Source organism: Rattus norvegicus, chromosome 19 (assembly GCF_021556685.1).
Source record: "Rattus norvegicus strain SHRSP/BbbUtx chromosome 19, alternate assembly SHRSP_T2T, whole genome shotgun sequence".
NCBI classification, from domain to species: Eukaryota; Metazoa; Chordata; class Mammalia; order Rodentia; family Muridae; genus Rattus; species Rattus norvegicus.
Genome location: NC_141552.1, coordinates 35,834,112 through 35,847,681, shown reverse-complemented (window position 1 = coordinate 35,847,681; position 13,570 = coordinate 35,834,112). Strand labels below are relative to the sequence as shown.

The 13,570-nt window shown below is 40.2% G+C and overlaps 1 protein-coding gene across 1 annotated transcript in view; it reads right to left on the bottom strand.

Moving 5' to 3' along the window:
- Nucleotides 1-423: 423 nt before the first annotated feature.
- Itfg1 (integrin alpha FG-GAP repeat containing 1) overlaps nt 424-13,570 on the bottom strand; it is a 120,152-nt gene continuing 107,005 nt past the window's right edge. The window contains 4 exon segments of the mRNA NM_133557.2: nt 424-1,848; nt 4,750-4,867; nt 7,742-7,824; nt 8,364-8,488. Coding sequence (NP_598241.2) covers nt 1,789-1,848; nt 4,750-4,867; nt 7,742-7,824; nt 8,364-8,488 — 386 coding nt within the window. The 3' untranslated portion in view covers nt 424-1,788.

Below are 13,570 nucleotides of genomic sequence, written 5' to 3'. Positions count from 1 at the left end.
GTTCCAGTGAGGCAGCTCTACTTCATTCAGGGGTAGGGTGTATAAGGGCTCTAGGAGATATGGGTGGAGAGGGCTGGCTGGTCACAGCCAAGTGCCCAATTAGCATCTGGGTGGGAAGCTACAGTGGGCTTGTGTGCTGAGTCATGTGTCTCCTTCACAGGGCTTGTCTGTTGTCTCAGCTCCCTTTGGCCTCATAGATGGCTTCATGGACTGTTACTGGCCAATGGTAACTTTCTCTCTCTCTCTCTCTCTCTCTCTCTCTCTCTCTCTCTGTGTGTGTGTCTCTGTGTGTGTGTGTGTTGGGGGTGCTGTTGCAGAGATAGTGGCCCTGAGAGTGGGGGAGGGCTCCTCTGGGTGTTTCTATGAGCCTTGGTCTTGTCATCCTCTAAAACTCCAAAATAATTATTCAGTTGTTTGCCACAGTTTTTTCAATCAGTAAGGAGTATTTATTAAGACGATACATTAACATGCTTAAATAGAAATAAAAAGGAGCACATGCCCTTCAGTGAACTGCAGTGGGGAAAATAACACAGACAAAACTGTTCTAGAGGAATTTTTATAGTTTACAGCCACAGCATGTCTTAGTAATCTGAATATCACCTCTCTCCTCAACTCTAATTTAAATAATTTTAAAGTGAATTTTGGCAATGTAAAGTTCATAGTATGAACCCTGTGGTCTGAAGAGAACTGAGACTGACTTTCCCGTCCTGCGAGCAGAGCTGTGACGGCAGTTTGCACCCCCAGAGTTTGCCTCTGTCAGCTTTCTTTCAAGAGACCAAATGATTTACATCACTGTACAAGGATCAGTATTCAAGTACCAGGTTTTAGGATACATTTACTCTTGGGTAGTATTATATAGCTAGTCAAACAAATTAATTATATGAGATATGTACCACCAATAATTTAAGCTTTCCAAAGAGTATGTCCTTATGTCTATAATAATGATCCATTCTATACAGTAGTAGATTAAATCACCGGCAAGAGCAAGGACAGCCTCCGCTTGGTGAACACTTCCTGTTTGCTCAGGCACTGAGCTAAGTACACCATGTGCATCAGACAATGTACATCCATGATAACTCAAGTGAACACATGTGCATCATATAACAATGTACATTCATGATAACTCAAGTGATCACTGTGTGCATCAGTCAGTATACATCCACGATAACTCACGTGAACAGGCATATAAGCCACATCATATAAACAAGACTGTGGCTTACAGAGAGGCTAAGCAGTAGCCAGATTCAGAGAGTTGTAAGCTGTAGAACCAGGCATCTAAGGCAGTCTGTCCTACTGAGATTCCAAAGCCTGGCTAATTAGTCTCATTCCATGCCACTCAGAGCTCTGCCCTGCAGTGAAGAATGTTAGTTGAATAACTTTATCTGCCACATAGTTGAGAAAGTGTGCATTTTTAAGATAAAAAGCAAGATCAATTTAGGTGGAACAATGTCCTGGCCCCAGGTTGTTTAAATAGTTTTTATTTACATGTCCTTCCACCATCGTAATTCTAACAACATTGTAAACACAAATACCAGAGCACATGCAACACATTCCACAGAGGAACAGAATGCTCAGTACCACTGAATAAAGAAGCTAGGTTATTATATACAGAGTGCTTAAAGCAGACCTTATGAGATATGCAGGCCATATTTATTTCAGTATTTTCCAATAATTGACAAGGAAGGCATAATTTATAAATATCTCAGATCCATTATTTTTTTTACTAGGAGTCAAAGTTTAGTGTTTCGCTAATCAAGTGACTTCCAGGATGTACCACTGAAAGCAGAATCACATAGCGTCAAAGTGGAAGCGATGTGCTTCTTGCCGCTTTTCCCTGTCGTCAGCTTTCTGAAAGAGAATTTTAGAGTGGTTAAAGGGCTAAGAAAATGATAAGGTTCATTTCTGAAACCAGTTTAGTATTTAACAGGCATGATATTTATACTGTAATAGTATTATGAAATATTTTTGTAGACCTAGTAGCTATTTTAAAATTAAGGATATAATAGTTGAGCTTAAAATGGAGAAGAACCGTTTTGTACACACTTACGTTATCATTTATAATCTAACTGACTAGATGCTAGAAGAGCAGAGTCTCCATTAACACTGATGTAACCAAGCCAGTCAAACTAATTATATTAAGGTGAGTATTTTTAGTTAACCTTTTGATTTAGGATGTATTTACTGACTGCTTCTCTTAGTAAAATAGAGGGATTTAAAGCAATTAGTTTTGTATCTTGTTCTTTAAGAACTTTAAAACCTAGAAAGAATTAAAACAACAAAACATACACCAGGATGGCCCTAACTAAGCTACTTTTGAGAGATTGTTTTTGGGTTTGAGTGAGAAAAGGGTAAACTTCAAAAACAGTATTTATGAAAGTAGGAAAAGGTATTTATTTCAAGCTGGGGGTTTAGCTTGAGGACATGGCCCGGTCACATCCACTGAAAACATGGAAGTCATGAGCCAGCACAGCTAGCGCAGTTCCAGCAGAGCTGAGCCGGGCGCTGTAATTGCTGTCCTTCTGTCTCTCACCCTCACCGTCACCCTGTCCCCACACTCACTCTCCGCCTGCCTCTCACTTTAGGTTTTGGTTTCTGCGTGTTGCATTCTTGGGGAGTTTCTGCATTATGATTCATTTTATGTCTTTTCTGAGACAACTGAGTCTTTTTAGGAATGTCCTAGACTTGCTATCTCTTCTGCTTCTAGGGAAACAACTTTGTCTGGCCTTACTGGAAGTCTCCCCATGTCCTGGAGATTGTGACTAGCAGAGATGAGCACAAAGACACTAGACATCTCTTTGTGAGGCTCTGACTCCAGGGATCTTCTTGGGGTACCCTCTGCCCCTCAGTGATGTCAAACAGTATAATTAGAACAGACTAAAATTAGAGATGGTTGACAACTCCAACTGGCCAAGAGAATTGGTAACAGATTCAAACTCTTTTTCTCTCAATAGGCTTCGAGCTCTGTGAAAATGTAATTTAAAGATAGGGGATCACACAGGGCACACCCCTAAGGAAACAGAACTCAGTACCTAAGATAAATGTACTAAAACAACCTCCCTACTAAGTAGTGCAGATGATAAAAGGATATAAATAAAAGGAGCTAGGCATTTGTGATTCACAGACAGACCAGTTCAGATATTTTCTGTTTGTCTGGAGCACTTTAAAATGCAAATACTGCTAGCCTAAAAGTAGGCTGTCATATCTGCATTGGTGGAGACGTTCTCTCTGACCTGGAGTTACAGAGCTGATAATAAAAGTGAAATCTGTTCTATTTGTATTTGTTCTAATTGTGACTCTACTTGTAAACCTGGACATGTAATGAAAAGTCAAACACAAATGTCCAGAGATAAATGATGTAGTCTGTTGTCTTTGATCATCATTGGTCTGTCTTTGTTCTATGAATACCGTATAAAGAAAGAAGCAACCAGATTGCTAGTCAATTAGAGCTACAAGAGTCCCCTGACTACCACACCCAACTCCACTCTCTTTGCTGACTCCTTGTCTCCTCTTGGCAACCCCGGCAACTGCTAGGGCTAGTCCCTGGCAAGGAAGCCTGGTGAGTGTGGAAGGAGGTGGAACAGATAAGAGGAAATGTCTCACAAAGGCAGCAGGCCTATTGTGGAGTGATATGATAGGGACGGGGTATGAGGGCCTGGGTAAGGAACATGTGCATATTTAGACAGTGGATCGTCACCTAAAGTGAGCCAGGGAGTGAGTGTGAGACAAGGCTACACTCCACACTGTAGTGGGTCTAGTGCTGCAGAAAGGGGAGAAGCTGAAGTGAGAAGACCACCCACGGCCTAAGGACTGAGGTAAAGCAGCAGCAGTAGAGAGGCTCCAAAGATTCTCAGGAAGGTAAGAACCAGTAAGGTGGCTGAAGAACACTGAAGGTGAGTGAATACAAAAGGGGAGAAGGAGCTTTACAATACTGGCTTTGAGCTAAGCAATATTGGCAGAGATCACTGTAGCAACTGGAAATGGAGAAAGAATCATTGAGAGAGGTGAAGAGAAAACATTTTGAAACAGTAATAGTTGATTTTAGATGAAACTTGCAGGGAAGTGTAGAAGGAGAGGCTCTTTGGAAGATGTTGTATGAAGTCTGCACAATGAGAATGGAAGTCAGCAGCAGCCAGCAGAGGTGAGATTGGCGGAAGAAATGGAGGAACCAGAGCCAGGAGTGGCAGTGCACACAGCTCAGCAGCCAGGCCAGGCCACGGCGTCGCAGCTGTGCAACCCACGCCTACGCCAGAGCAGACCTGGTGATAAACGGGAACTGTTCTCCTTCACAGGTCAGCGGGTACAGAGTATTTAGAATATGCTGCTTTTAGAGGAGTTTACAGCCACCCAACAATCTCAAAGTTAACTCAATAGATATCTTTGGTTATTATTTTTGGTAGAGTAATCTTTCTTCTGAGTGACAAGTCTACGAATATTTATCAGAATAATCAACATGTTCTCCTTCTCATAAGTCAAAAGAACAGCCAAGATAGAATAATAATTTTAGTTAGCAAAAGGTGATTCTGGCAGGCATGACAGGCCAAAGAAAAGAGAAAAAAACCTCTCCTTTGGAACAGAGAAGCATTTGGAGGGCATTGTTGGAGCCTACTGGCTAAGTATGGAGCTAGGGAATGAACCTATGCCCTCGACCAATGAGCTTTATTCCAGCTTTTCAGTTTTGTAGGGCAAAACACTACCATAATAAACAGACTAAAACAAAACAAAACAAAACAAAACAAAAAAAACCCAAACCTTTTCCTGCCAGTGTAAAATGGCGATTATTGCCAGGATGAAGACGCAGACGCCGGTGAGGGCTACCGCAGTCAGCAGGACAATGTTACTTGGTGTCAGGTACAACTTGGCACTCCAGCTGTAGATTAAAAAAAGAAAATTAAAATAGTAAATTTTGACATAATAATGAGATTAAATTGAGATCAGAGAGCAAAGCAGCTTAAAAAGTTCATTTGTTAAAACATTCTTTCATCTAACAAAAGCAATTAATTTAGAATATTGATGATCCTAAAGTGTTACGGTTTTCTTAAAGAGGAACTAGAATTTTCTTCTCTATGTATGGTTTTGGGAATTAAAACCAAGGCCTCATGTGTGCAGGGCTAGCACTTTACAAGCAAAGGATACCTCTCTGAAGTAGAAGTGTTGATATTTCATATGCATTTATATTTGAGTTTGATCTTTGGACTTAAGAAAACTTACTAAAGTACTTTAGACAATCAAAGATGTCTTTTGAAAAACAATGATCTGTTGAATTTTAAACTTTCAATTCGAAAGGCTCTGTAAGTCACATGATTTCACTAAAGCTATGTGGACTACATGTACCAGTACATGTAGTCCAAGTAAAGCAGTCATATGTCTGAGTGGGTGTTGTTGATAGGTGTGTAAACTTGCACCATTTGTGTGTCATGGTGAAAGTTTTAAATCACTACTATAACTTTTATGATGAGACTTATAAAGTCGTGTAGGCTCTCTGTCAATGTCAACGTACAGACAATGCCGCTAACATAATTAGGTCTTCTCTCTTAAAACACCACACCTGCAAACACTGCGAAGCCTAAATGTGGGTTTTAACTAACTCTGTGGGCACACGGAGCTTTGTGTTCTACCCGGAGACAGGAATGACAGTGTTCTCATTTTAAAAGATTAATACCGGTAAGAGCATTTAATGAACAGCAAGTAGCTATTGATTTATTTTGACATAATTAAAATTTATTGATCCGTAAGTTAGTTGTTAGTCACTAAATCTCAGAATACACCTCAAACAAAAATCAATTAGAGTTTTATTATGTACATAAATTTGGAAAGGACATTTCTTTGTAAAGAGTAAAAGAAACATGAAAAATATTCTGATTATGGAAGAAAGCTATAGCAGAACTTTTCAGAAATTCAGAAGCTTAAGAAAATGAGTATTGTTAGGTATTTTACAATAGAAAACAAAACTTTTTTTTTTTTTATTTTGAGACAGGGTCTTCCTATACAGCCTGATGTATCCTTGAGGTTGCCATCTCCTGCCTCAGCCTCCCGGGTACTGAGGTTTCAGGTGTGAGCCACTCTGCTTAGAATAAAACCATTTCTGTCTATTCATTCATTCATTCATTCATTCATTCATTCATTCATTCATTCATTCTCTCTCTCTGTGTGCGTGTGTGTGTCTGTGTGTGTGTAAATGTGTGTGTGTTTGCATGTGTCTGTGTGTGTCTATGTACGTGTGTATGTGTGTGTGTATATATGTGTGTGTATGTGTGTGTATATATGTGTGTGTCTGTGTGTGTCTGTGTATGTGTGTGTGTCTGTGTTTGTGTGTGTATATGTACGTGTGTGTATCTGTGTGTGTATATGTCTGTGTGTGTGTGTGTGTGTGTGTGTGTATGTGTGTGTGTGTGTGTGTGTGTGTGTGAGATTCCTTGGAGCTGGAGTAACAGGTGATTGTGAGCCACCTGCTGTGGATGTAGGCGCTGGGAAATGAACTTAGGTCCCCTGAAAGAGCAGCAACGCTCTTTAGCATCGATCCATCTTTTTAGCCCATAAAACTTTTTATTTTTTTCTCTTGAGGTTTTTTAGTTGTATTTTGTAAATAATTTTTTTCAAAGCTCAAGATATTTGTCATTTTGGTTAAAAGAAAATACAACATCAATCTTCTGTTGTCCACTCAAGAGATTTCATGTGCATCTGTCCAGAAATAGACATATATAAACATATACATGCAGATACCTTCTTTTAAGTAAGTTAATATATGTGGTTAATATATATTATATATGTAGACTCTCCATTCTGCTTGTTTCCTTTCTCTTCCCCCCTATTACGTACTGCTCTATGTCCATGGTAGTAAACATAAACGGGTCAGTACAATTCACGCTGTCAGTGCTACACTCTCTGTTCTGGAGTTTCTCTGCCCCTCATTCACATTCTACAGTTTGTTGTCAACTTAATTTGGAAAAAGCTACCACAAATATATAATACTGCATCATTAAAAACCAAACCAAACCAAACCAAACTAAATCAACCAACCAACCAACCAACCAACCAACCAACCAACCAACCAACCAAATCAGGGCCAGGCAATAGTGGTTCCAGGCCCTCAGGAGGCTGAAGGGAGATTTGCTGGAGCCAACAGCTTGGTGAGACTGTCAGAGAAACGAAGCAAAGCCTCAGTGCAGTCCGACCCTCTATCAGGGAAGTGACTGTCTAGTAATGCACCATTCCCTACAGTGCTGCGCTGTGCTAGCTGTCAGGCAGGGCAGGTAAGCCTGGTTTATGATACTTATTAGTTCTCATGGGATAGATCCTCTCACGATAACAGATTTTAATATGACCTCATGGAATCAGATAGAAATTGTGGACACAGTCAGCTCATGAGATGGTGTGCCTTGGTTCTAGAGAACTACTGATTGCAGCCCATGTAAGGTTCTCATAAAAAGGCTGGAGCTGAGAGAGGAGCTCAGTGCTGGAATACTTGCTTGATATGCACAAGGCAATGGGTTCACCCAGCACTGCATAACAATTTTATTGTGAGTAATGAAAATTAAACATATACAATATGTACAAATTAAGCTGCCTTTTATCCTGATAGGAATGAATTTATTCCTTATAAAACATCAGGTAGGTGTTTAATAATTTGAAATTGACTAGGCAAATTAAATGTTGGGCACTCAGGGTAGGCAATAAATATGAAACTTTATCAAAACATACCACTGCTATCTATCAGACTGAGCGCAACGAGGAAGCACATTACCTTCTCGGGACACTGTGAGGGTATGGGATGACAATCAGCTGCGAATTTGGAATGATTGCTGTCCACTCTTGTTTCCTTATAGACTGAAAAGAGAAGTCAAGAACCCTTAAGAGACAACACATAAACCTCCAATTATTAGTTTAAATATGGAAAATAACAAACCCTCGAGCATTTGAGACTTTGAAATCTGAGGACAGGAATATTATATTTGTGATAATCCAGTCACTCGACAAACACTTATGGGATAGTGTCAGCAGGCATTATTCAAGGTGATAGGGGTAAATGGTGACTGGAGCTAAAATTCAAGTCAGGAATTTGTGTAAGTATGAAAACACTACTTTTCATGTTAACAGACACTACTCATGCTGTAAGTGAGAAAAGTATGAGGAGAGAGTAGGTTAAAAAGGCTAAGAAGTCATGGAGACATGTAAAAACTATATAATATCAAATCATGGTATATTCTAAAATAAGCTTAGGCAGGTCACCATGAATCAATTTTTAAATTATTTAAAGGCTACTTTATTAAATATATGAATTCAAATTCAATTATATTCAAGATATTAGATTAAAGTGTTTAAGTGGTGTTAAAAACAGATTGTAAACAAACTAAATGTTTACTTGCCTTCTCTCCAGATGGACGGGGAATGCCAACAAAAAGATGGTCCAGGAAATTGGCACTTCGGCCTAAACCAAGCACATTGTAAGGCAGCTGGAGAGCTAAGTGTGCTGACTGGCTAAGCTGCCCAGCTAGATTCATGAAGACAAACAAACAAACAAAAACACCTTTGGAAACACTGCATTCATCAAGTCTTAAAGTCCTAAAATGTTAAATCCAGGTATAAAATATGAGATGAACATTCCGTTAATTAATACTAATGATTAATGATTTACAAAAAATGGTTTTTAGATATAATTCCCATATTCACTTATAATGTATAGTGGAAAAGGTTTTGAGAATATCCTAAGAGGTCACCTCAGTGAGTACAATGGAATTTCAGGACATTTTACCCACTTGAAAAACTCAATACCCAAGGCTGGTCCTCTTGTCAGCAATGCCACACTTGCAGCTGACAGCAGTATGTCTGATATGCCTTCTGTCCTTCTACCAACCTGCCTATCCCATCACCAACATGAAGATGTTTGAGTGTTAGATATGCCAGTTACTCCAGTATCATTACACATTATATATGTACTGAAATGTCCTATCATACCCATCAATTTGTACAGTTAAATATTGATGTATGAATTCAATGCAGTATATACCTATCCCATTTCATAATCATGCAAGGCATTATATGAAGGTCACAGTCCCACATCCCAGGGAACACCTGCAGTCAGTATTGCTGGCTGGGAGCAGCATCTCTTAGAGTTCAATCTGTCTTGTCCTATTGACAGTGTCCTTTGCCTTACAGATGCTTTGCAGTTTCATGAGGTACCATTTGTCAATGGTCTTAGAGCCTGGGCCATTGATGTTCTGTTCAGGAAATTGTCTACTGTACCAGTGTATTCAAAGTATTTCCCACTGTCTCTTCCGTGAGATTTAGTGTATCTGATTTTATGTTGAGGTTCTTGGTCCACTGGACTTGAGTTTTGTGCAGGGTGATAGATATGGATCTATTTGCATTTTTCTACATGTAGATGTCCAGTTAGACCAGTACAGACCCAAAGAAAATAAACAAAATAAACAAAATAAACAAAAATAAACAAAAATTAATGCTTGAATCTCACTTAGAAGCGGGAATAAAATAGCATAAGAGGCAGAAGGCGGGAGGGAACTGTGTGGGAGAGGGGATGAGGAAGGGAATGGGGGAGGGTTGGGATCAGGTGTGGGGAAGGATAGGAGAGATGGCCAGATGGCCATGAGAATGAATGGAAATTTTCAGCTGATGGGGATGGAGAGGTAGGGTACATCTCCAGGATAAGAGTCAGTGGGGTTGACCTTAGCTCTGACTCAGAGCATTAGGAATGTGGAACCTGAAGAGGCCACCTCCTGTAGCCAGGCAGGATTCTCAGGGGAGTGATAGGAACACAGCCCACCCACAAAACTTTCAAACCAAAAGTTATCCTGTCTACAGGTTACACTCCTACCTCTACCTTATTTAAAGCCGATCTTACTTATTTATATGTTTAAACCTAGTAGGTGTCCTCAGCCTTAGTTTCCTTTCAGACTCTGAATACAGAGACGACTGATTTACAGTCTCTATCTGACCTTTGGCAGTCTCCTTTTTGGTATGTATAAAAGGTACATTTCTGTTAGACAAACAGACCTGTACATTTGGTTGAAAACGGACGTTTTAGGTAACATGAGAACTGTGAATCATTTCGCATGTTCTCCACCTCGGGATCAGTTGTTTTTGCTGTTCCTGCTGTTTGTCTGCTGACTGTGCTTGGTATTGCATTTACTGTGACCTGACACACAGGGAGAACCATCTAAGGAAAGGAGAGTGCATGGTGGCCACAGCTGCAGGACAGGCCATGGTGGTGCGGTTGGTTACCCCTGTCAGTCAGCAGAGAGGAGACACTCCTGCTCAGCTGGCTTTCTCCCTCCCCTTACTCAGTTCATGGGGATAGCACTCCATAGGCAGGGTGTGCTTTTCTTTCAGTCACATCTTTGGAAATGCCCTCAGGGATAAACCCAGAAGAGCCTCCTGTACATCTCTGGGTGGGTCTGGGATGGTGTTTCTCCAGAGCTTTAATGACAGAAGACCCAACCAAGATGTGAGCAGCAATATCCTCTGGCTGGAGTCCTAGCCCAAATAAAAGAAAAAAGACGACGCAGGCAGCACATCAGTGGTCATTTCTCTCTGCTTCCTGCCTGGGCACAATGCTCCCATGCTCTCACCCTCACAGCTGAGAGAAGCCTTTCTTGTCAGGATGCACTGTGTCCTCCAACCTAGTGCCAGGATCAGCCTTTCCCTGAGTTGCTTCTTGTCTGGTATTTTGTCACATCAGTGAGGAATGCAGGCTTTTCCATTCACAGACTGGGACTACATGAAGGTGAAGCCCTCATTCTCTTATCTGAGATGTTTTATTCTCTTCTGTTTACTACATTGACATTTATTTTCTTATATTGAACATGTTTGCATTATTTTTAAAGATTTATTTTATTTATGGTACACTGTTGCTGTCTTCAGACACACCAGAAGAGGCATCATTACAGATGGTTGTGAGCCACCATGTGGTTGCTGGGAATTGAACTCAGGACCTTTGGAGGAGCAGCCGGTGCTCTGAACCTCTGAGCCATCTCTCCAGCCCAGTGTCTGCATTCTTCACATGGTCGTTCTGCAAAGTCGTCCTAAACTGCTGGAGTAGACTTGCTAGCATTTTTTTTTTTTTTTGGAAGTGTCAACGAAACCTTGGTCTCTGCTATTTTCCTTGTGGTATCTTGTGCTGGGCCTTACAGAATATGTTAGGATGCTTGAGTAGGAGTGGCACTCATTTTTATTAAATAGTTGAATTGATAAATGAATAGTAATTTGGTACTTATATCTTTATTGCTTATTAGTATATGTATTTATTGAGAGGGAGATCCACATTTGTTTCTCTTTGAGGACTTACCCCAGAGAATTCTAGAATTTCCCACCAAGTCTCACTTCTAAAAAAACTCTAACATTTCCAAATATCCCCATGGGGTGAGAATCAAGTCTTTAACATATGAGCCTCTGGAAGATATCCAGATCCAAACCAAGGCTGTCACTTTGGGTATTGTGTATTTCTAGGAACTGTCCATTCTCGCCTGTGGCAGTTTTTAATAGTGTTCCCTAGCTGTAATTAGTTCCTATGAACTCATGGGAAGCTCCGTGCTCATTTCTGATCTTATTTCTTTGCTACTTTTCTTTATTCTTCCTCTCTCTCCTTTTCCCTCCTGTTTTTTGTTTTGTTTTGTTTTTTTTTTTTTTTTTGTGAGACAAGGTCTGATTGAATTGTCCAGGTTGGCCTCAAATTCCTGAGCTCCAGCTGTTTTCTTGAGTAGCAGACGCTACAGATGACACCCCCGGGCTTGGCTTTATTCTCTGAATTTTGCTTTTCCAGTCTAGTTAAAAAAACGGTCAGATTTATGGAACTTTTCAGTTCTCATGACTCTTTACTTTTCCATGAACTGCTCATGCAGTGTGGTAGTCAGAGCCCTGACCCCTAGCAAGGGCATCCGAAATTCATTCGGTGAACACTTCTGTGTTGGCTTAATAATGATATTAAAAATGTGCTTATTTCCACAAAATTTAGTTCAAGATTTATTCCCCATTTTCACAGGTAGTAAGAACAGCTGGTAATCATTGTTGACTAGAGTGACATTAATATATGAGTTGTGTGTGGTCCCAATGAGATAGGCCAGCCCTGACCACCTCAGATTGTAACTCACCATTGAAGTTGACACTGTCATCATGGTTCCAGTATCTAAGAGACGTGAGAATATAGGCTACATGCAAACTAGAAGCCCTGAGTTTACACTGCATACCTGTTCCATCTCGATTACTGCAGCTTCCTCTTTGTTTTTAGTCAGGCCACTGAGCCTACAGGTTCACTGCTCTCTTTACCTCATACTCTATACTCAGCTGACTCAGCAACTATAGGAATCTATAATTTACAGTGTACTCAAATCCAAAAGCTTATTTCAGTTTCCATTGCTGTTACATTGTTCAAACCACCACTCTTTGGCTGAAATAATTTTACTGTGCATTTCCTGCTGTACGTGTTCTTTCCCTCACAGTGTACTGTTTTGTATTACTTTACACAGAGCATAAGCTGCACCACCTAGGTTACATGCCCCGCCCACATTTGCCTTTGACTGACATTTATACTTTCCCTACTCACTGCTCCAACACAGCAGTCCCAGTACAGTTCCTTGGGGATTCAAGGAATGCCTTTACTTAAGAGGATTTTTCTTTGCCTGAAATGTCTTCTAAATATAGTTAGGTGTCAAACTCCTTTGCCTTCTTCAAGTCTTTGTTTGAATGATGCTTCTAAGGAAGGCCCAGACTGACTGTCCTACATGAACTGACTCACACCAGCGATCTTGAGCCCTCACTTTCTGTTCCTTTCTCCCAGCACCTGCACATCATTAGTCAACGACATCTTATGCTTACTGCTTACACCCCACTCTCACAGCTTCTACAAGAGCATCTTACTTTCTTTTACTGAGTTTGATATTCTAATAGCTTAGAGCAGGCCTGGTCCTGACACTTATGAACATGTAGCTGTCAAGTAAATATATGTGAGAGAAAAATCTAATCCTTTTAATGTATTAGGATTGAGAACTGCAATACCTTCCAAATAAAATACGTATGTAGGACATATACAATATCAATTTATATCACATAATCAGAAGTATATACAGTCTACCTAAAGGAAAAGCACTCATGATGAAGAAAGGAGGAAAGTAGAAAAATGGATGAGGAGAGGGTGAACTATACTAGACAAGTTTGAAATAGCCACAGGGAGTCATATTATTTTATTTTTATTAAAACTACACATAATAGGAGAGAGAAGAGAGGAAGGAGGAGAGAGAGGGAGAGAGGGAGAGAGGGAGAGAGGGAGAGCTGGTGGATCAGCAGTTTGCAACCTGTGAGTCGTGACCCATTTGGGGGTCAAGGACCCTTTAACAAGGCTCTCATATCACATATCCTGCATATAAAATATTTATATTATGACTCATAACAGTAACAAAATTACAGTTATGGAGTGGCAATGAAAATAACTTTATGCTTGGGGGGTCACTGCAACATGAGGAAGTGTATTAAAAGATCACAGCATTAGGAAGGATGAGATCTACTATGGATATCTGACATTGCATGCTTTATGTGTATTCATTATATATTGTTCAAAATTTTG